The following is a 23518-nucleotide window of genomic DNA, read 5'->3' on the forward strand; positions in this document are numbered from 1 at the left end:
AAAATCAAACTCAAAAGGCAATCTTCATCCAAAAATCAGGAAATAAACTCTCTCCAATTTATTCTCTGAGTGGGATGAAAGGAGATAGAAGGAATAGCTTTTTTATGTAAGAGTCATCCTAATTTAAAAATATATGCTCTTTAGAAACTTGAACCTCTAAAGTCCTACAAGTCCAGACCTAATCCTGCCAAAACTTGAAGTACAAGCTATGGCCCAGCTTGTGTGTAAATACATAGCAGTACTGTATCTATTCCCTTTGCTAGACTGTGACACCGAGCAAACCATCACTTAGGTTTGCCATCATGAAGGAGGCTCGCAGTAATCGTTAGTTTGAAGATGATGAGAAAGCAGCTGACATTTCTGCTGTCACTGACTATGGGAGATTCCTTTACAGCCAAGTGATGTGGTAGTCAACTAAAGAAAGTTAAATGCCCCACACACCCCTCAACTTACATGTCTGGGCCTTCATATGAATTATTCAAAGGCTGAAAGCCTTTTTTGCTGGTAGCCACTCAGGTGACTACAAACACAACTCCTCTCCTTGTATGGATCACCATGGAATTTTAGGGAAAATCAGGTCCTCTGACCTATCACTTACTGCCTTTTAAACAGGTCAGCATTGTCTTAGGTACACAATTCTCTGGATGTGCCATGTGCATACATTTGTGGGTATCTATATGAAATGCTGCAGAATACCAATAACGATTCAATCATATCTTTCTCTAAAAGCCCATGACTCCACAGCAGATCGATGTTTGACTGGCCAAAGCAAAATTTCAGTGGCTGCCAGCTCAACAGCATCTCTCAAATTAGCCAGCTGTGACAATCAGTTTTCTGTTTACACTGAGGGGGGTGTGTGTGGAGAAAACCACACATACACAAAAATCAAAATAGGCCAAATTTGTCTCACTCGGTATTTATTTGGTCACTGATTTGTCTTATTGGTCTCACTTTGTGTTTATTTTTACACAGATACACACACATATATTTTTATGTATGTATGTGCAAATGTGCAAATGTAGTTCACAAGGATGAACTGAGAAAAAGGTGGCCCAGGGGCTGAGATATAAAGCTTGGATTCAACTCCAGTTTCTGCCACAGGCAATTTCTGAGACACTTGGGAAGTCACTCAAACTCAGACGCTTCCTAATTTTCCATTAATTTCATTTAATCTGAGACCTTGTCTCTTCATAGGATATCCACTTAACCTTCAGGTACCTGACTAAATTAGGAGACCAGGCTCCCCCTGCAGCCAGCCATAGAAAGAGGCTGCCTGGCAGACCGATCAAGAAAAGAAACTCCATACATCCAAAATACACTGGAAGACCTTCTTTCTCTGCCAAGTATATAAGGACTGTAGGAGAGCTGACTTTAACTGAGGCAGCTGAAGTCTTTGCAGTGTGAGTGTGTGTGTGTCAGCTTCTTGTGCACTTCGGTTCCAGTCCCTAAAAGAGGACTGATAACATTTCTATCTCTTGTAACACTCTCAGGGGAATAAGCACAGGAAAGGCTGGGAGACGCCAAGGTGCTAAGGTGATGTGGTCATACAGGAGACAGACAGTGACCTAAAAAGAACAGATTTTAACCCCTGAGAGGTTTGTGATGGTGAGCTGTGCAGCCTGCGCAGTGGACTTGAATGGCTTGGGATGTACCGCGTGGGAAGAACCAGCCCATCCAACAGCTTTACCGCGTGTTCTCAGGAGGCCCCAGGTGCTCAGAACACCAATACCTCTGTAACTTTAATTTCACCTTGAAGAGTCGCAGGGATGTATTTTAAATGCATTATATTTACCCTTATACACTATATCTGTATAGACGCATACAGCGTTAACTATTTCAAGGTCCCCACAGAGAGCTGTTGGCATAGAGAGAACATGGGTCTGCATACTATTTAAGCCACATGCACCATCTGCTCCAACATTTTAATGTAATTTACCAGGCAAGAGCTGAGCAAGAAAAAAACCTGCTAGATGAAAGATATTAAATTTTCCCTTCCCCCAGAAAAACCCTGCTGCTTGATATATGAACCTAGCTCACCCATAACTAAAATTTGATTTAAGAACATATTCATAAATTAAAAAAAAAAAAAAAAGTCCTGTGTTTGCACGGTAACATCGACATAATTTTTCTATTAACTACTAATCTGGTGCCCATGGAGAATTGTCCTAACTGATAATCCTTTCGCCAAAAACAAAACAAAAAGGAGTGGACAGATTAAGAACTTAAAATAGTTACTTCCCCTCAGGCAGCAATTTTGATGATCTTCAATAAATGAGTAAAGAAAGATTTATTTACTGAAGCACTGAAGCCAAACAAGTTCTATGTGTTAAGACTTATATTTGGCTGAAGGTGGCAGCTCTGGGCCAAGTACTATTTAAATTTTGGAAATAAGTCCTGCAACTGAACTGTAAAAGGGCTTCCAAACAGGAAAGACTTATGCTGCAAGAATCAAGTTTCAACAAGAAGTGTACACTCATGACAAATAAGCTTCCACCTTTTAAAACAAAAGCAATGACTTGCAGAAGTTATGACAAAATGCTTTGATTGTGTTTAACAGTATTCATAAAGATGCTTAGACAAGGTTAGCAATTTTTTTCTTCATTAGAAGTACATACAAAATTAACAAGAAATACAGTACTAGGAAAACTACCTTTGCTATAAATTTGTGATATCACACACAATTGGAAGACCAAGACTGCCCAGCAACTTTTGAAACTATAATTGTGTGCAAACTGCTGACAAAATTTCCTTCTATAGCCTTACTGAAAGCCCAATGCCTGCTCCTTTCCTTGCTAATGCCATGACAATCCCCTACTATTCATGCTGGAAAGCTGACATTTCCCCTTCGAACTCCTATACCACCACCTACTACATTCAAGCTGACAAGCAAAAAAAAAAAAAAAAATTCTTAAGACTGCAAATATCATTGCTGCTTTCTGATGTGGAAGGTAGAAAAGTCTATATACAGTAGGAAAGTCTTACTAACTCCTCTAACTGGTGGCCTAACTACAGCTGCCTTCACCACTCGTGATCTTAGGAAACGAGACCTCAACCTGAGCTCCTACCCTGAGCAGAATGGCTGCCTGTGAGCCAAGACATTTCAAACCACCGGCCAGTGATCAAAAGTAATCATCTCCAGCAGTCGTCCTACCAGAACCTCCCTTCGTGTTTCAACTCCAGGCTGATTAAAGGCCAGCATGGCAAAATGAATATTAAGAATTATCAGAAAAGAGAAGGCAAAGTCTTTACGACAGTGTACAAAATCACCGTATGCCCATGGCCTGAACATTACCTGCTGATCTACAGCAGAAAACTGGAGAAGATGCAGGCAGGAGTGATCGTGACTACCAGAACGTATGGATCCACTCCCACACAGGGAGCCGCTGTCTGACCAGGACCCTTTGGCCAGGAAAGAATTCAGCGGCGAGAGTCACGACTGAGATCTAAACAAATCCTGAGTGGCTTAAACAAGGAAAAAGAAACAACTACTTGCAAAGGAGCTCGAACTGTAACTCTGACTTGCTGGTCAAAACAAAAAGGAAGTGATTCTCCATGCAAATTACGCAATTTCCTGCTACAAGATGCTGCAGATAGTAAAGGTTTACTGGGAATCAAAAAAACAATTCAACAACTGAATGGCAGAAAATTCCACAATGTCTACTGAAAACAAAACACACTGTTTTCAGCTCAGGAAACACGCAGTTGCAGGAGCGTATCAGGGAAGGATCGGCATACCCATGCCTGTTCTACTCTTCTCTAGGCACCTGCTTGGGATTGCCATGATGATACAGGGATGTCCCAGACTTTGGTTTGATCTGGTGTGCCACCCTTAGGTTATTTTCTTGCATGCTTCAGGAGTTCAAAAACATCATGAGAAGTCTTAACAAAAAAATTATGGAATTCTCTTCTATAGTTTTTTTGTTGCTGTTGGGTGGTTTTGTTTGTTTGTTTGTTTTTCAATTTTGTTTCTGTTTGCTGGGGTTTTTTTGGGGGAGGAGGGGTTGGTTGTTTGGGGCTTTGGTTTGTTTTTAAATGATTGGGGTTTACAGCCTCCTGGTTTTGGGGTAAACTTCAGTCCAATTTTCTCACTTCCATCCCCAGCCAACATATTCTGCAACACTGAGCACTGAGAACATTGCCATTGATTTCAGTCAGGAAAGGATCACACCCTAACTGCTTCCAATTTCACAGGTACTAAGCAACACCATGTGATTGCAGCCCTTGAGTAAGCAATGTCCTGTATTCAAATGTTTGAATCGTATAACTCCACACAGACCAGGGAACTTCAGCACCTACCAATGAACACCAGCTTTGCAAATCTTGGATAACAAATTCTCGAAGCACCAAAACAAATACCTTAGATGCTGTTAACTGATACTAGTTCTACCGAACCAGAAAATTTCCCTGTATCCTCATCATGGACCTAAAAGTGAGAGTACTTGCCTCTATATTGTAGAGTTTCTATATTTTTCCAGTGTTAACCAGAATAAAAATATCTTTATATCAAAATTCATGTATAACATTCTGATTAAAGTAATTTTTTCAGATACAGTTTAAGATTAAAAACAAAGCACACAAAACCAGAAAGTTAAAAAGTACAATAAGTTAGATTTTATACTTCATATTGAACATTGATTATAATAGTGATCTTCCTTGTTCACATTATAACAAATAATTGCTCTAGTTTAGCACCATCAGCCTTAGGGGGATACGTAACATCATTCCTTACAATATAGTGCATCTTTGCAGTAGTGCATTTTATTTCGACAATTATATAAAAACACTGTCATAGGGTATGTTTTTGTTTTAAAAACAGCAACTGTCACTGGTGGTAAATAACACCATATTCTCCGTGTTGTTAGTAGTAGGAGAAGACCCTCCTGAATGCAAACAACTCTTAAAAAATACTCAATAGCTGGATTGGCTTTAATGGAAGTGGTACTTACAGCCTTTATCAATTTTTATTTGCTCATCCATACATCAAGAGAACAGAAACCTTGTTTGGTGTTAATGTGGAAAATCTGAATGGTTCAGAAGACTGGATCATCTCCACTATCAAGTGAATGACTAAAAATGGGGCTGTATGTCCCTCCCTGGGCAAATCCTCATCTGGTTTAACATTTTCAGAACGTGACATCTCAAGGGTGAGATAAAGCACTATGGAAGTCCACGCACAATAAAGTTGCAACAAAAAGTGCTGCTTTGTTCTATTGCCTCTCCTATCTGAGTTCTTTATGAAAAAGAATCTGTGCTGAAGCATCCTGGCTGTTCAAATGATACGTATCAGAGATAACCAGGCACATCCAATTTCTGCTTTGAGTGACCGTTTCCAATTGCCTCAAAAAACAGTCTTTCGTATTCAACCAATAACACACAAAACAAAAGGAAAATATTGTCTTATGGAAGGAAAAGCAATGCCTGCCAGAAAACATTACATTTCAGAAATACATATTTTAATAGTCAATATCAAGCAAAAAATCCCTATAAAACAAAAAATACTAGAAATGTTATAGACTGCATACAAAAAACCCCTCAATTTCTACAAACTCATCAGTTTCTTATCCAGTTTTTAATCAGTAAGCTGTGCAGTAAACCCTGAAAAGATCTTTCTGTATTTGTCTGGTGAACTGGCACACCACGAGTGAAATATTTCTCCAGCACCAGCTTAGCCAGCCAAAAAATTTGTAAGATTCCTCCTTTTCATTCAGTCCTGCTGAGTTGTTTTCTGGTAGAGCCCTTGAAGAGATTGAGACAGGAATGGGAAGCCTGTAGTGCCTAATCTAGACCTCTGGTAAAGAAGACATACAAGAGCATCTGGGTTTAGGTGCCACCACTTACTGTCTCATCAGAGGGCACAGGTCTGTGGTGTGAACCAGTGTTCTGAGGTTAGATGGTTTCATGTTGGGCAATGGGACACTTATCAGTAGTTAAGGAATTTCATTATCGGTAAACAAATGGCAGAGATTAAAAAAAAACAAACCAAAGCAAACCCTAGTATTTTTTCTGAGTAGTTCACCTCAATTACTTTTGCCTGGAAATATCCATTGACCGAAAATAACACTGCCTCCTATGAAGATGAACAAGCAGTATTTGGAGCAAAAGGAACAAAGACACAAGCCTCTCTCCCAAGGTTGAATTAAGTTCCTATTCCTTGCTGATCTGCACTGGTTTTAAATGGAAGGCTTTAAAACTGAAACTTTGGTGTTTCAAATAAATTTAGGGGCATGGGACCAGAGTAAGTAATGTCCATTGATCGTGGATACTGGAGGTATTAAGGATATTCTAAAAGTAAACAAACAAACAAACAAAAAACCTGTTAAAAAACTATTGCTGTTCAAATGTGGGATGGCTTTGGAAGTCACTGCAGTTCTGCTAGCAAAAAAAAGATGGAGCTAGAAAAGAAAATTTTCAACCCTCATCCTTCCCCATGGAGAATCTCCTTTCTGGACTTGTGGATTTTCAATTTTGGGCAAAAGCAGCTTGCTGCCATGACACACTCAAAAAAAAAAAAAATCTATGGGTTAGTCATAGCAAATTTGGCTTCAGCATAAATAGATGCAAGTTGGCTTGCCAGGAACCTACTGGGGTTTTAAATCATCACAAAAGAGGACTAACGAAGAGAACACTCCGAGCAACAGTAGGCCGGGAAGACTGATGTTTGACTCCATACCCAGATTAAAATGTGAACTACCTTGTCCTCATTGTTACTTTAAACCAAATAAGCTAATCCTTAGCTACCATAATTATTAGCCACACTTTTTTCTTCACTAGTGGTAAACAGATTCCACATTGAGATATATTAGCCTCAGCTTTTGTAGCCAAGTGTTTTTGCAGAGCTACTGGAGGGAGCAGAAAAACAAAACTGTGGCTACATAAAGTGCAATTCTCTCTAAATGAAGTGAAAAATTATTGGCACTTCCACAACTGAGTTAGTACCCTTTAAAAATATCTTGCTAATAAAATGAAATAATATCTACTTTTGTTTGTTTTAATTATACAAGTCTAAAAGTGATTCAAAAGCTAGACTTGAGTTACTAAATCCATGAGTTCTTGCAAGATCAGAATTACAATGAATAGTTGGGAGTGTTTTGGTGTAGAAGGGATATAATTTGGAAGACTATAATTCAGAAAGATGAAAAAGACCTGAAGCAGAGTAAATTGAAAACACTGACCATTGTAGAAACCATTGGTGTTTCATGCACATACATTCTCATACATAAACAAATATATACAGTAATTGTTTTGAGGCCATAGTTCAAGTTTTCTCATACACATTAAAGGAACGTAAACATTAAGAATTGAGCAACATAAAATTTTTCAAGACCGCCTGGTGACCAGTGTGTTACATCTGACAGAAATAATACTATACAGTAGTCTTTCACTTCTGAGGCTGATCAGAAGCTGTATTACTATCTTTACCACACCACAAACATAATAACCTGAGAAGGGACGCCAGCATAAACCATTAACCTATTGGGGAGAAACTCTGGAAGAGGATTTATCTTTTTAAGAGGAAAACAATCACATCAAAATACATGCAAACTTAGAGGAAAGCAATCGGTGCCAAGTAACTGGGGCCAAAATTAAGTCATTCATAGTTATCATACTTGGACTTCAATAGAAAGAATTTTGAGTACATGAAAATACAACAATAGTTTAGGAAAACAACTGCAAAAAAATATCAGTGTATTATAACTGGTTTATCTGAAAGTACACTTGTAAGAATTAAACAGATTAATTCCAAAAGGCTCCCATACCTAATAAATAGTACTGGAAAGCACTGAACGACAGAGGTCTGAGCACACGCGGTCTGCTCTGCACTTAAGAAGAATTGTCTGTTCTCAGCTAATAAAAAAACAAACATGTAAAATTCTCTCTCTAAAAATAATGAGAAAAAAACCCGATCAATTTATCTTCACCTTCTTTTGTATTTATGTGTAAGTTTTAGAAAGCAAAACCATCAGGTGACATTGTTTTGTAATAATTTCAATTAAAATAAATGATGTTGCTCTTAATGCAGTTTACCACCTCATAAAGAATTAACCTGAGGAGAAAAGAAACAAAACCAAACTAAAAAGCAACCTACCGTTCACTCAGCGACCAAATAGCAATATGAAAGACATCACATTCCTCTTAATATACTTTAGAAATACAGCAGCACTCTGATATTCCAAATATTAGGGGATGCCATTTGCTTACAATACTTTTTAATCATAACTATGAATGCACTTGACATCTCTTGGAAGAGAAAAATAACCGCACACTCTAATCCGTCAGCTTCTCTTTTAAAACTGACATCCGCCTGTCTCCTTACCACACAAAATAAAAGGCAAGCTTTCTGTTTACAGGCTCCAGATCGCCCAATTCCTACACTCAAATCACAGCATGCAAGGGCTACATTCCACCGGAGGACTATTTGTGGTGGCAGCCAGGAACAGAGATGTCTTCGTGCACCAGGGGAGAAGGGGCCACTTCAGACTGTGAAGCTGATTGCACTGGAAGTGTTTGCTAATAGAGATGTCAATGAAGTAAAGGAGTTTCAGTACCTGAGTTAACTAGCTGTTGCTCCATGACCCCGCAGCCCAGGACCTCCAGCCATTCTCCTTGGAAGTTGATCTCCATCTCAAAGGAAGGGTGAGTAAATGGGAAGTAGCAGTCTACCCATCTGACTTGCAGTCCTGTAGCAGCGTTTAACAAGAAAAAAAAATTAAACAACAATGCTCTATGCTTAAAAGGCCATCCCTCCAATCATCTGTAAAACTTGCCCTTCAACTAATGACATCAATTACAGCAATCCACAGAAAATAAATAGCAAACAAACTAATTTACAACACTTGTGTAATGTGATAAATCTTGAAACTTGTGGAAAAAAATGATCATGTCTTTTCTAATATGAAAAATACTTTGTGCAATTCAAGTACCCTTTGAAACCAAATCAATCATTAGTCTAACTCTAGCAGCCACCTGACATCGCACAAAAATGGGCCAAGATCATGGGAAAGTCAGTAATTTTGTTATTCTTTGTACCAGGAAAAAGGGTTTTTTTCCTCACAGGAAAAACTAAGTCTTCAATTTTTACTTAGTATCAAGCAGATCAGCTAGCTACTTTTTTTTCATCAGAACCTACTTAAAACACAGAGCTATTCTTTCTGTATATGTTTAAAGTTAAAAATAGATATTGAAACACACAAATATAAATATATATAGAACCCGCTTTCACAGGTGGGTTGGACTAGATGATCTCCAGAGCTCCCTTACAACCCCAACCATTCTGTGATTCTGTGACATACAGAGTTGTACATACAGTATTAAGGTTTGCTATAGACCAACACACACGGAGTACTCTAGATCCAGGAGACAAGAGTTTAACTTTTGTATGGATGTGAAGAGTAAGAGGAAGGTGTCCCTGGGTAACCGTCCCTCCTCCCCAGCCCAGCACCTCTGTGGGTGCCCCTGAGCAGAGCAAGGAGACCCCTGGCACCTCAGAGCAGCAGAACCAGAAGAGGACAAGGTCTACAGTGCCATGGGTATTGTCAAAGCCCTTGTTATTATCACAGAACTGTTTTGGTTAGAAGAGACCCTCAGGATCATCAAGTCCAACCATAACCTAACTCTGGCACCAAACCATGTCCCTAAGAACTTCGTCTATGTGTCTTTTAAACCCTTCCAGGGATGGTGCCTCCACCACTTCCCTGGGCAGCCTGTTCCAATGCCTGACAGCCCTTTATGTGAAGAATTTTTTCCTAATATCCAAATAAACCTCCCCTGGGACAACCTGAGGCCATTTCTTCTTGTCCTATCACTTGCTACTTGGGAGAAGAGACCAACCCCCTCCATGCTCCAACCTCCTTTCAGGCAGCTGTAGACAGCGATCAGGTCTCCCCTCAGCCTCCTTTTCTCCAGGCCAAACAGCCTCAGTTCCCTCAGCTGCTCCTCATCAGACTTGTGCTCCAGGCCCCTCACCAGCCTTGTCACCCTCCTCTGCACTCTCTCCAGCACCTCAATGTCCTTAAGATGAGGGGCCCAAAAACTGAACTCAGGATTCGAGGTGGGACCTCACCAATGCCGAGTACAGGAGGACAATCGCTTCCCTAGTCCTGCTGACCACACTATTCCTGATACAAGCCAGGATTATATTTGATGAGTTTTAGTTCTTGTAACCATTTACACAAAATAATATTTTTTTTTCTACCTATTAGGTGTTAGGGGAAAAAAAAAGTCTCAGAAAAAAGAACTGTAAAACCTCGGAGGAGAATTGAACTGTGAATTCTGTGGGCTAATGCCTTAACCACAAGCCCATTTTTCACTTTGGTTGAGCCAAATGCTAATGAGCATTAGGATCATTAACAACCAGGCAGGTCCAGTTTTGAAAATAAGGGGCATAGCAAAGGTTGTTTGGATGATGGCAGCTGGTTTGATTTTCAGGTTTTTTTGGTTTTGTTTCATAAAAGGAACTTAAAACATGAAATGGCATGATTTATACTGAGAGTTTTTCAAATTAAAATGTTTTCTGTAGCCTCAAGGATTAGTTTCTTTGATTCCTTCTGAAACATTGAATGTGGCTACAGAAACTGAAATAATAAGTTACAACAAAAGCATACATACATAGCCAAAACATAAAACATCTAATAGAGAAAGAGAACTTCTCCGGATGCTATGATCTTTCAAAAGGAGAAGTAGGTTTCAAAACAAACACTTTGGTAACTCTAGATTTTCTTTTCTCTCTTGAAAATCAATCTCAGAGAGTTATATTAATGATAAAAAAGTATTTCGACAATTTTACACACAGAACTCAGAGAAATGGAAGTACTGGCAATATCACTCATAACAGTACTGTGACTTAGAGCAATCACTTCATTGCTTTTTTGTCTACATAACATTAAAAAAAATACATAGATAAAAAAAAATAACATGCATACTGTGTGCAGAAAACATTTTTTTATTTCCCAATCTTGGTACGAATGCATGTTTAATCCCAGGGCTGTACAGTTCTGCATTCACTGCAAAGCCATGCACATATAAAATATCTTCATTTAGCTTGCAAAATTTGCAACTGCAGCAAGAATGACATTGAATATTCATGTAGTTTCATGTTCAGTAACAACATTCGGTTAATGGTATCTTTTTAATCCTCTGATTACTTCAAAATGAAGCTCGAGGCGGGGGGAGGAAGGATTTATTTGCTTTTTGTTCTTAATTAAAATAACTTTTAAAGGGTAAAAAAAAGAATTTAAAGCTTTTTTAAATTTTGAATTTTAATGCACATTAGTACTTAAGAGGCATTTGTTTTAAATGCAAATAAGCAAACAGAAAAAAATCAGACTTAAAAATAAATCACAATGAAGAAACAACTCTCCTCTTAATCCTGTTCTCTAAATTAATAGTTAATCCCATATACCACAAAAATTTTATTCATACAGTAGCCAGGACGAGTGGGAATACCTCTGTGGTTTACATCCAACTGTTCTTTCAGACTTTTGGCTCTGGAAGACTTTATGAAAAAGTGGAGGATACTCAGCCTTTGGCAAGATTAAGCCTTCTAACTTCATTTCTATAGACTGTCACAGAATAAATGGGTACATTTATTATTCAGATACAAAATATTGTCTTGGTGCTCAATATATTCCCAAGGAATAAAGGGCATTGCTGACACTCAGCAAATTAAACCACTGAAGACTTAAAAGAATTACAAAGATTAGGCTTTCTGTAATACTATACAATTTGCCTGATTACTCCTAATTTGTTTTTTCACACACAGCCTATGAAATGCTGGCAAAAATGAACTTTTCTAGAAATTTTAGGAGGCCAAGAGATGCATAACTGTCTTAAAACATAGACGCACGTAAGAGAGCACAATGCTGAATCTGACCAAAGACTGATCACTAGATACAAACTGAGTAATTTCCCTTGTTCAAAGATATGATTTATATTACCAAAAGACACCTGCTCATTCCACAGGGTTCACAGGAGTCCTTCCAGTGGGTACATGTCCGTTAGCAACTTACATGTCACATCTCCAATGAGTAAGGAAAAAGTGAATAGCTATTGTTATTTCTGAGTACTGAATCCAGGTCAGGAATTGATCATAGCCTCCATTTAAAAGTAACGGTGTTATCAGATATTAAGCTAAACAAGTATCTGCCAGTGCTAGCCTAATTGAGTCTCATAATGAAAAAGGCTTGACCAAAGGTACTAAAAAAGAAAGAAAAAAACCAACACATTAAAGCAGCCTATTGCTCTCCTATAACACAGAAGCAACAAAGAGAGAGACCCAGATGGTCCTCGCTGACCAGAAATTCTCTTTGTTACTGTGAGGATTATTTTTAGAGAAGGAGTCTATGGAACAAAAAGGAGAGGGGCGCAGGGGGTGCTGGGGAGCACAGAAGCCATGGCCACTTGAGGGGTGTGTCGATTTTTAAGTGCTCTGCACCTCATTGCTTCAGCTAATTCATCTCGCAGCAGACAGAAGCTGCTGTCCATAGACCTATGTTAGATCACGTTGTTATTAGCCAGATCATTATGTCCCCAATAAATTATTACTTTTTTTTAAACTGCTTACACTCACAGACAGCCATGCACTCGAAAGAGGTATCAGCACAACAGAGTTAAGAAGAAGAAAGAGCAGAACAACGTGTTTAATTGAAAAGACATCCAGTGTCTGTTCAGTGAGAACCAGCAGGGGCAGAACCATCGGTCAAAGCACGGCATTACTCACCCTCCTGCCTTCTCTTACCGGTGGCTACAAATTGGGTAGATAAACACGGGACAGCAGTGAATTTTGGAGCATTATTGTAAATGCAACAAACCGCAGAACCAGCACATTTTTTTCTATTTGCTATAGTAAAATTACTTCTGAATCTCTCAGGGTGAAGAAAGTTTCTGGCAAACTATAGAATGGCTAAGAGAGAAGTGGAGTTGGACTGACCATCCTTCTCAGGAACCCTAGGCTAGCTAGCCTTGGAAAGCGTGGTTGCAGGGTAACTAAAACAAAACAGAACAGACATCCTACACTGACACATCTGCATGTGGAGATGGAGGGTAATTGATTAGGGGGTTTTAAAGAGTATGCACCACATCTGGCAGTAATACAGGAAAATTAAGAGAGGCAATCTCTAGGCATAGTATCATAAATAGCTTCTTGACAGCAAGACCTCATGAAAGGAACAGAAAGACCATCACTTGTAGAATGCAAAATCAGACATGGCATACCACTAGAAAATGTCATTGAAAGAACTATCTTGCTCTGTCAAGTATTTAAGACAATGTATTGCATGCTCCAGATCTTTTTCCCAATTCTAATATCCATTGTTCCTTTACTCATTGACAAATCCAGGAAGAAATAAAAAGACAAACCTTAGGAATAAATGTAGGTGCACATTTTTATGAAGTCTTTGACCTTCCTCGTGACAACCTAGCGATCTCCAGGTATGTTGTTTACTGGCATGTACAGTCAACATTTAAAGCATCCAGATAGTGTGGGGATAAGTCAGGTAAAGCAAAACTGGCTCCTTAAATATTATGTAAACTTAATCTTGTGCAATACATACCTGAATTACAACAACAACAAAAAAATCAATCTGTCATCACCCTGATCTGGTCAATTCACAGAGAAGCACTGCAGAAGCAGGGCTAGCCAAGTCCAGGACTTCAGGCCTAAGCTAGCTCATGCAAAACTAAATCGCATGTCCATGCATTCATGGTGGACTTAACCTGCAATCCAAACAATCTGCCTGTGAATAACAGTTGACTGTATAGCAATGCAACATTTCAGTAGCTTACTGCAGCTATGATCACTCTATCCTGCTAGAAAAGATGTGCAACTTCACTGCAATATTCTGCTGACAGCAGAGGCTGTAAGGAATACAACTGATGTGAAGTATAAAAGGAATGAAATTTTTGCGTTTAACAGAACATGAGGCCTTATGGAATATCCACAGGAAGGAAAATATAGATTTTTTTCCAAGAGCGATAAATGCAGTAAAATACATTTTAAAGTTTAAGCTACAAGAGTTGAGACAAAAAGAAATAATCAGAAGTATTGTGTAAAGTGGAGAGTAAAATGGAAGTTAAAAGATGACAGCTGTCAAAAGACAAATTTAATTTTGTGTGCCCCAGGTCACTTGCACTGCAACCACGTCATATGTCTAGTGACTAGCATGAAGTTTGCTTCTTTGAATATTACCTTCCTGTTTGTATTGACGGCTTACAAGAAAATCAAGAAGGTGAAGGGGAAAAAGTGTCACATTTCCATGAATGGAAGGGGAAAAAGAAAAAAAAAAAAGAGAGATAAAGTTAAATAACTATCTGTATCTTGTCTTTGTATTTCAGTGAAAATATTGGGGGCATAGAAAGAGAAAATCCCTACAGTAAGAAGACAGCACCTACTTTCACTCTGTAGGTTTACAATAATTTAAGAAGATATTTTTAATGTCTTTCTAGCTACTGTGTGGACTGTAGGAGAACTAGCAATAGCTAACGTACTGAAGCTTAAAGTGCAGCATCTGTCAACAGTTAGAGAAGGATGTCACTGTAGTCTCAGGTATCACTAATAACTCCTACAAATTGTTCACTTTAAACAACATCCTCAGCATCTGAGGTTAATCTAAAAATATCTTTCTTACTATTACTCACTTTCATCCTAATTTTGTATGCTTCAAAAGGCCACTGTTAAACAAAATACAACCACAAGAAAAACTGAACTCAGGAACTTAAAAACAAATTTCTCCAAGAGTAATAGAATGAAAAATGGGAAAAGTTTTGCTTGCTGTAAATTCAACTTTAGAATTTCAGGAAAATATTCAAGCAGTCATATATAGGACTTTCTACCATTATCAATCCACTCTTGGAACTCCTGTTTTAAATTCAGGGGCCATCTTAAAAGATCTTTGAAAGCAGCCAGCATACCCTATGCATTCTGATACTATCCAGTGCTTCCTCAACAGAAAAATGAATCAGTCGAGAGGAGCAGCCTCTTTGCCAGGAAACAGCATTAATGTAGCAATTTTGACACAGGCCATTTGTAAATTCAGGTCTTGAAACTGAAAGGAGGTATGTCCAAGGAGAGGATATTTCATTTGTATACACAGACATTCATTACTGTCCTGGTTTTGGCTGGGATAGAAATAATTTTCTTTCTAGTAGTTGGTACAGCACCATGTTCTGGATTTAGTATGAGAAGAACGTTGATAATACACTGATGGTTTGGTTGTTGCTGGGTAGTCAAGGACTTTTCAGTTTCCCATGTGCCAGGTGCACAAGAAGCTGGAAGGGAGCAAAGCCAGGAGAGCTGACCCAAACTGGCCAAAGGGGTGTTCCATACCATATGACATCATGCTCAGAATATGATCTGGATTCAGCCGGGGCGTAATTACTGCTGCTCAGGAACAAATGGGGCTACTGGGTCACAGTGGTGAGCAATCACATTGTACATCACTCATTTTGTATATCTTGTTATTACTATTTTCACTTCTTTTGCTGTCACATTAAGCTGTTCTTATCTCAACCCATGAGGTTTTTTTTCCTTTCCAATTTTCTCCCCCAACCCACTTGGGGGGGATGGGATGCACGAGCAGCTACACAGTCCTAGTTGCCAGCTGGGGTTAAACCACAACAATTACCCTTCCTCATTCCACTCCAAGCACCAAATGACAACTATTTTTCAGCTTGGTGTGAAGTTACCACTCACCATCTCCCCTCAGCTGCAAGGTTTAATTTATCTGCACAAGGGAAATGCCCAAGGCACTTCGCGTGCGTATGCAGCGAAGTAGCACATGCACATATGTACCCCTTCCCTTCTCCTGTCCATCTCCACGCTGCCAGTGTGACAAGTGATGATTCCCTGCACCCTCCCCAGACAATTCGACACAGTGTTGAATCACCATGCACCAGTATTTAGGAAAACCAAGAGAGGAGCATGTGTGGCCTCTTGGGCTGTGCTCAATAAATTTATAAGGTGTGGATATATAACAGCATTAAAGAACAATAACGTATAAATGCAGGTTACAGCTGAAAGGTCAATCAATAGCCAGTCACTCTGACATTAAAAGACGCTGGGGTGGAACTCTGACCAAACTTAAGACAAAAATGGAATAGTAAAGAATGTGAATGAAGACTCCTAAAATCACTCTAAGTCTCACTAGAAAAAAACCCATGTGGCTCTTTCAGCATACCAGCTGTCAACATCATGCCTAAGCCTCCTGTTTTTATTATACAGCAAGATGTTTCCCAAAAGTCTGGATGCCTACAGACATCAGCAGTCTAGGAAAACAGGTGCAAGAACCTACCATCACCAAAGATGTGAGTCATGAGCTTTGTGAGCACTTGCTTCAGGTTGAACTCCACCAGCCTCACTGCCTCCATGGTGTGGCACTCTTGCTTGTGTGCAGTGCGATGACCTTGCTCAAACAGCTGTAAGCCTTCACCATCTTCAATGTTGGAGAATAACTACAACAAAACCACAAAAAACATCAGTGTTTTGCATCAATGACTCTCTGAATGAAAACAGAAAATGAAGAAATGAAGTTCTACTGATTTAAGTGGGAATCTTACCTGCTAAATCTGCACCATGAAAAATAAATGTAAAGATGGATTTTATACAAGTTATGTTCGCTAAACACAGAGATAAATCATTACAAGAACAGAAATACTAAAAAAAAAAAGATTTGTTTTATTTCTGTACCATATTTTCAAATAATACGATTAGCTACAGGAAAATATTAATTTATAAAGGAAACAGATCTTTTTTTCTGATCCTGTTCCTTTGGAAGTTACCATGCAGGTACATATTTACCATATATGTAAATTGTATCCTAAAAACTACAACACACAATGGCATTTACCAAATCTTCAACTTTCTTTACTAAATGAATTTTTAAAAGCTGTAATCAATTTAACTTAGAAAACAAACAAACACAAAACTACCACAAAACCCACCACAACAACAAACCAACCAAAAAAACTTGGCAGTTTAATGAGACCTTAAGCTGCCTATATTTGATTAATCTTGGGTACAGTTTGTTCATTTAAGCACTACCATTTTCCTGCAGTTTCCCCCACACAGCACCTTTCTGTGTACAGGAATTTAGTCTATGGGGAATTTAGGGATTCATGGTCTTGGTCTGGGGTTTCCAGACAAATTACCAAGCACAGAGGCAGGCTGTATGTGGGATGTGACAGACTGACTCTTCATGCAGAGGCTGTTCCCCATCACATCTGCTTCAAGTTGAAGATTTCTGTTTCCTGTACATTCCCATATGTTTCTGGCCAGGTGATCCTGGACAGATATACCAGCAAATCTACATCCCCTCAGAGAGACCAATAAAACACTCTCACTAAGCCATGTCGTCAGAGGCTTTGTGTCTTGGGGAGAAAGCAGGCAGTTTTACACTCTAAAGGGTAATTTTTGTTGGAAATCCTTACAGCTGTACAAAACCCAACTCTTTCAAATCTGGAGGGCAGGGAAAGCTAATTGTGAAAGTGTTTCTAGTACCCTTTCTTACCCCTCCTTCTCCACTTTCCCATAGTCAAGTAAGCACACACAGAGGGTAAAAACACGCATTGAGATTCTCTTCACATTAAGCCTCCCAGCAAAACTAGCTCTTACTCAGGAGATGCCACGAACAGTGTGTAGCCTTAACAACTCACGGATGCCCACAGTAGTTGTTTTAATTGCAGTTTGATGCCTTCAGTGCCCTAAACGCTCTAAAGAAAGTTCAAGTGCACGTCTGGTAGCCTACAAATGCTGGGCACAATTCAGAGTAGCTTCTAGCATGTTTCAGATAGACACAATGCATGCAGAAGGAGCCTGAGTTTAGATAGCACACAAACTAGCAGCATAATGGATTGAGAGAATAAAATAAAGCCCATCAGTAGCATTTAATTTTGCATTGCTAGTCAGAAGGAGATCTGGCTGGCAGATTGAGAAAACATCTCTGAAGTTAATCTCTTTAGTGCACTGCAGAAAAATACAAAATAAAAAAGGGGACAGAGAAATACTGAATAAAATGATTATCCATCATTCCAACAAAAATGCCTTTACTAATCAAAAGGCAGCAGCTTGACAAAACTAGGTATTACACTTTTAAATAACAGATTCTTTATTCAAGGGCTCGCTTGAAAGATTAAACGCGCTTCTTCCTACTGGCATTGTTTCTGCACTGGCTGGAAGAACCAGATGATATCCACCCCATCACTAATTGCTGTCAGTGGGGCAGACCAGCCATCCAACATGCGGTTTTGAAAGTCAGGGGTTATTCAGAGAGGCCAGTGTCAGCCTAGGGAGGGTAATCGCCTTAGGTTCACAGGGTGGTCAATGGACAGACACAGGCTTCCTCACACAGGAACCTGGAGTGGCTAAATTAGGTTTCTGCTCTGAACTACTCTCTACAGGTAGGTATTTTTCCTTTCTGTTGACTGAAAAGACTACCCTCGGTAAGCCAGAAACACCCCTTGGGCCACAGAGATTTTCCCCCTTTTGGACTGGAAAACACTGTATTTACACGTTAGAAGATGTATTTGTTATTTTGCCCATCAGCAGTATCTTAGGACATGAAACTCTCATCTTCCTTTTCTCCCTCGTTCTTCCCCTCACCACCCAGCTTAAAACTGGTTCCTCAGGCTATTGCAAGGAACGGATAGTCTGGACACTGCCTTTAAAATACAGCATTCATATCAACAAGTACACAGAAGTACTTTTTCTTACCACTGTATTATTTCTGAAATGTTGATATTGCAATTACTGCCTGAAACAAAATTCTATTTTAGTGGATTATTATCAGATGCGGCATTAAAATACATGCAAGTATCGTTAGAGTAAATACATTTAGCCATACCGCAGCCATCTAACCTGTCTGTCTCTTCATCCTGCCAAACCTACCATATGCGCCATCTCCCTCCCCGTGCCAGGACAAGTGTCTGTGCAGTGGTGCACTGAGCCAGGCTGGGACATGGACCTGGATCAGAAGTGACCCAGGAGAAGGGAAGAAACTGAGGGGGGTGAAAACAGTTTGGCTCAGCTCAGTAATCAATTATCAGCATACTGGTGGCACAAGAGACGTGCTGGCACATGGGACTTTTGGCACAGGCGTGAATTTACACCAGTTTGCACAGGCTGTGAAAGCGCAGCCTTAGGGGAGTCCCCAAAAGAAGGGTAGTGGCAAGGACAACCCCTCCTTACAGTGAGGCATTGAGAGGCACTTTGGTATTCTCCATAAAGGCTCCATCAGCTCATGTCAACTCCAGCACAGCTGTGGATGGGTTATACTGAGAAAAAAGATGCCTTACAGTTATATTAATATTTATTCCCTTCTTTCCATTCACCGACATTGCTATGTCAATATGAACAGCTTTAAACTGATATACCAGTTTCACTATTACAATGATTGAACTGTGCTAAGTACACGTCTTGGATTAGAAACACTTTAACATTTCTATATACATAAAGCCAGGAAAGTCAAAGCTTGAATAAAATGAAGAATCACCGACAGTCGCTCCTTTTTGGTATCAATTTTTCTCAAGCACATATCCGAACAAATGGCGAAAAAAGAAATCTAAGAGTCTCGCATAAAACACTGACACATCGAAGACGCCACAATTTCATGTAGACTTATTCCTTCAGTGCAGGCTAAAATCAAATGCACTGTCTTATTGTATTGAATATGATCAGTCATTACTACTACTAGAAAAGAAATTCCCTGTAGCCAGAAATCGAGCACACGTGTCTGTCTAGTGTAAGGACAAAAATTTTTTTCTTTAAGTGAAGGTGTGCAAAACACTGAATATTGTGTCATCATGCATAAGTCCAAAAAAAATAATAATTACCAGGAGTTATTAACATATCTGATTGATGCTGTGTTACAAAGGAGAAGGCAAAAAGGAATCAAAGTGACCTTACCATGCAGCATGAAATTTACTCATGAGTTCACTCATAATAAGAATAAAGTCAAATTTGGTAACACGTAGTGGCCAGAAGATACTGGGCTTTAACCGGACAAACACAAACAGTGCTATGCCCCCTTAAAAGCACTTCCCAGTATTTCTCAACCTGGCATGGAAGGCAGAACTCACATGAGAGATTTCCACACAGACCTCAACATTTCTTCAGTCCCTTGACAGACCTTTTTTAATCTCACATCACTTCATTATCCATACACTTAGGCTTCTGTCCAAGATTAAGTGTCTCTTTACAGGACAGCATTCTTAGTAGGTTTCAGATCAGAAAGATCTGTAACTAAATCCTGTCTTTCCACAATGCACTCAGGTATGCCTTCTGCCAGTCACGCATACACCAGCACTTAAGATAATGAATACCTAATGTTTGTGTACTTTACTCACAGACAAACCAGCACTTAAGATGAGCTCTACATGAGGATCTGCACGTGGCAGCACTCGACCTCGCCACACCAAATACATTCTGACTCTCTAGCCCTGATTAATATCCCTATAAATAAAGAGCTGAACTCTAAATGCACTCATGAATAGCAAACCATTTCCACAATATTTTTAGTGTGCTGTAACACTCAACCAATGGATCAGGAATGATGAAGATGATGCCGCTTGAAGATGGCTCATCATAAAGAAAACCTAATGCCAGACCTAATCAGCTGCCAAAAGGATGAAACCTGTGAACCTGCAACCCCATCCAGGCAGCTTCATGTGCCAAAGAGATACACAGTCCATCGTCCACATGACAGAATGCTCTTTGCTGCGTATCGATAAGCATTGGTTTAGCGAGAAATGGCAAAAATCGCTACAAGCAACAAGGCTTGCAAAGTGGTCATCTTAATTTCTGGATCCTTCAGTTTTCAGTCCTCCAATTACAGCAAGAAAAGTTATTTCTGTTTGTATTTTTTTAACCTAATCAAAGCGTTCCCTAAAAATAAACAGTAAATCATCACCATGTTTAAGGGAAAACCATACAGATGTTTTGGAACTGCAAAGAAAAAGCAACATTGCTACACAGATATAAGTTATAATGAGACATATATGATAGGACTCAGACTTCTCTTTCTGTGGTAATAGGCATTTCTTTATTTTTAAGCACCCTAGACTTCTCAAATACCCTTGTAGATATTTGCTCCTTTTTTCTCCTGCACATTTTAAATACTGACTTGAATAGATTTAATTACTTTATTCTGAAAAGCATTGTTAGATTTAATTTTTTCTTTTAGCTGGATGAGACACAAACTATAACAAAGTTTGAAAAAATATTTTCTAGAAACTCTTTGAAATAAAAGATGCACTAGTGGCTTCCAAACTTTCCAGACCATGGACCACTGTGAAAATCTCATAGACCTTCTGATACCCTTTCCTGTCAAATTTTCAACTTAAAAATAACAAAATACAATGTGGGTCCTCAGACCAGTGAAGCTCTGCTTATTATGGCATGATTTATGCACCATAACTTGGAAAACAGTGAATAATACAATGTTCACAACTTGGGTAATCATCTATGAGAGTGAAATCAGTTCCACCTGAACTAGCCAGGCCCTTTATTCATAACGCTCATTCAAACTTCAGGAATAAATTCACGTCAGAATACTCTAGCAAAGTAGAACATAGAATCATTTTGGTTGGAAGAGACCCTCAGGATCATCGAGTCCAACCACAACCTAACTCTAGCTCTAAACCATGTCCCTAAATGGTTTGAGGCTTTCACCAGGGCAGTAAGTTTTTCACACGTTTAACACGTTGGCCCCAGTGAGGCAGCATTTCCATCTCAGGCTCCTTGGGACTGATGAATTGCCCACAACCAGCATCTCAGCCACCATCTCAGAGGCAGCAGCGCCTGAAACCCGATGTGATACACGCTGCTTATTGAGCTGGGTGTCTCACCAAATGCACGCAGCCTGCACCACTTCCCATGCCCCCATGTGCTTAAAATGCAGCTACAGCAACTACTGGCACGCGGTGGTATTATCAAGAGATGGCACAAGCATTGATCCAGGTAGGGAGATATGTGGTAGACGTCCATCCTAAGTAAAAGAAAAAAAACCAAACAAAACAAATCCAAAACTATTTAATTATTTGCCACCTATAGAAGAAAGCTGCATGGATCTCCACTTCGATACTATTATCTCAAAGCATGCAGGAAATCCCAAATTCCCTGACTCCCATGCGTTACTGCATGGCAGGAAATCAATGCCCTCAGTCCGAGGGACTGACACACCGACTCATGACTCTCCACGTCCATCTCATCTGGCTGCGGAGTCAGTGACTCCTTCTCACACGAGCCTTAATCCTCAACAGCTGGGGAACTGAAGAGCATCATCCGAATCGGAAGAAACACACAGAAAAGGGGATTTCCAGAGGCTGATTTCAGGGGTTTGTACCACCCCTGGACAAGCCGCTCGCTACCCTCAAGTCGCAGAGGACTAAGAATAGAACCTTTCCTAGGCCACTTAAGCCTTTTTAAATATTTGTTCCTCGACGCCCAGCTAAACGTTGTTATGACTCCCAGTTCTATACACAAATATTCTCACACATACTGTAAATGCTTCAAACCACTCTATCTAATAGGCTGCTCCCTGGAAGACCATATATTTATTTAAATTCCTTTACATGTGAGGAGAAAAAAATGTGACTGAAGACAGGAAGGCGCTTTCCTTTGATACAATGTCAGAACAGAAACACAGTGTCCAAAGCAAACCTAATGACACTAGTCTTGCAAGTGAAAACCTTGGATGACACTGATTAAAAAAAAAAAAAGTATATTAAAAAAGTGTAAACAAAGATGTAGGTCAATCAGATGATCACCTACCCCAAAGCATAAGGAAAAGGATAAGCAACTATTTTTTTGTTTATTTGTTTAACAATGCACAGAAAATTGCAAAGGCACACAAGTACAAAAAGACGAGGAAAGGAGTATGTATTTATATGTATAAGAGAAAATATATACTTCCGTTACCTAGGACATGAGTTTTTGTATTTCAGGATATAAACAACTATGAAGTTACAATATGGAAATTTTTTTTTGCAACAATATGTACCACTTTGAAGGAGCAGCTCTTAACTAGAATATTTACAGTTTTCCACTGTGTCCCAACAAAAAAGTTGTCATTTCTACCAAAAACATTTCAATGTAGGACAAAGATATATTCCTACTGCATCTTCACAGTCTCCCTATATATAGTTTTCAGATGTTAGCACAAACAAGCCTAGTGAGAGCATCAGTTCTCAATCTGAATAATCTGGTATTGGCCTCTGTTGGAACAAGGTTACTAAATTAGAGGAGCAATTCCTATGTTTTCACATCTGTTCCCCTTAAAATTTATGTATAATTCATTACAGACTATAAAATACCTTATGAACTCTCCTTCCAATGTGTAAACATTGTTGTCAACTGGAAAATGTTCTGTGATACCGTTGGGTTTATATTGGCTCCCTCTGCTGGCTAAAATGCACGAAGTGTTACCTCCCTGAGATTTTGTTGTTGTTGTCATAAACTGCGGTTAAGTAAAGAACTAGAGAGACCACTGAATAGCACAGAAATCATTCCTTTATAATCCATCCAGGAAAGCCT

The 23518-nt window shown here is 39.3% G+C and overlaps 1 protein-coding gene across 4 annotated transcripts in view; it reads right to left on the reverse strand.

The window, feature by feature from the left end:
• FARS2 (phenylalanyl-tRNA synthetase 2, mitochondrial) overlaps positions 1–23518 on the reverse strand; it is a 264495-nt gene that overhangs the window by 173240 nt on the left and 67737 nt on the right. For all 4 annotated transcript variants that reach the window (XM_065629858.1, XM_065629854.1, XM_065629856.1 and 1 more), the window contains 2 exons: positions 16284–16443; positions 8547–8678 (listed from right to left, as the gene is read on the reverse strand). In XM_065629858.1, the coding sequence (XP_065485930.1) occupies positions 8547–8678; positions 16284–16359 (208 nt within the window). In that variant the 5' untranslated portion in view covers positions 16360–16443. The remainder of the gene's footprint in view (positions 1–8546; positions 8679–16283; positions 16444–23518) is intronic.

Source organism: Caloenas nicobarica, chromosome 2 (genome assembly GCF_036013445.1).
Source record: "Caloenas nicobarica isolate bCalNic1 chromosome 2, bCalNic1.hap1, whole genome shotgun sequence".
NCBI lineage: Eukaryota > Metazoa > Chordata > Aves > Columbiformes > Columbidae > Caloenas > Caloenas nicobarica.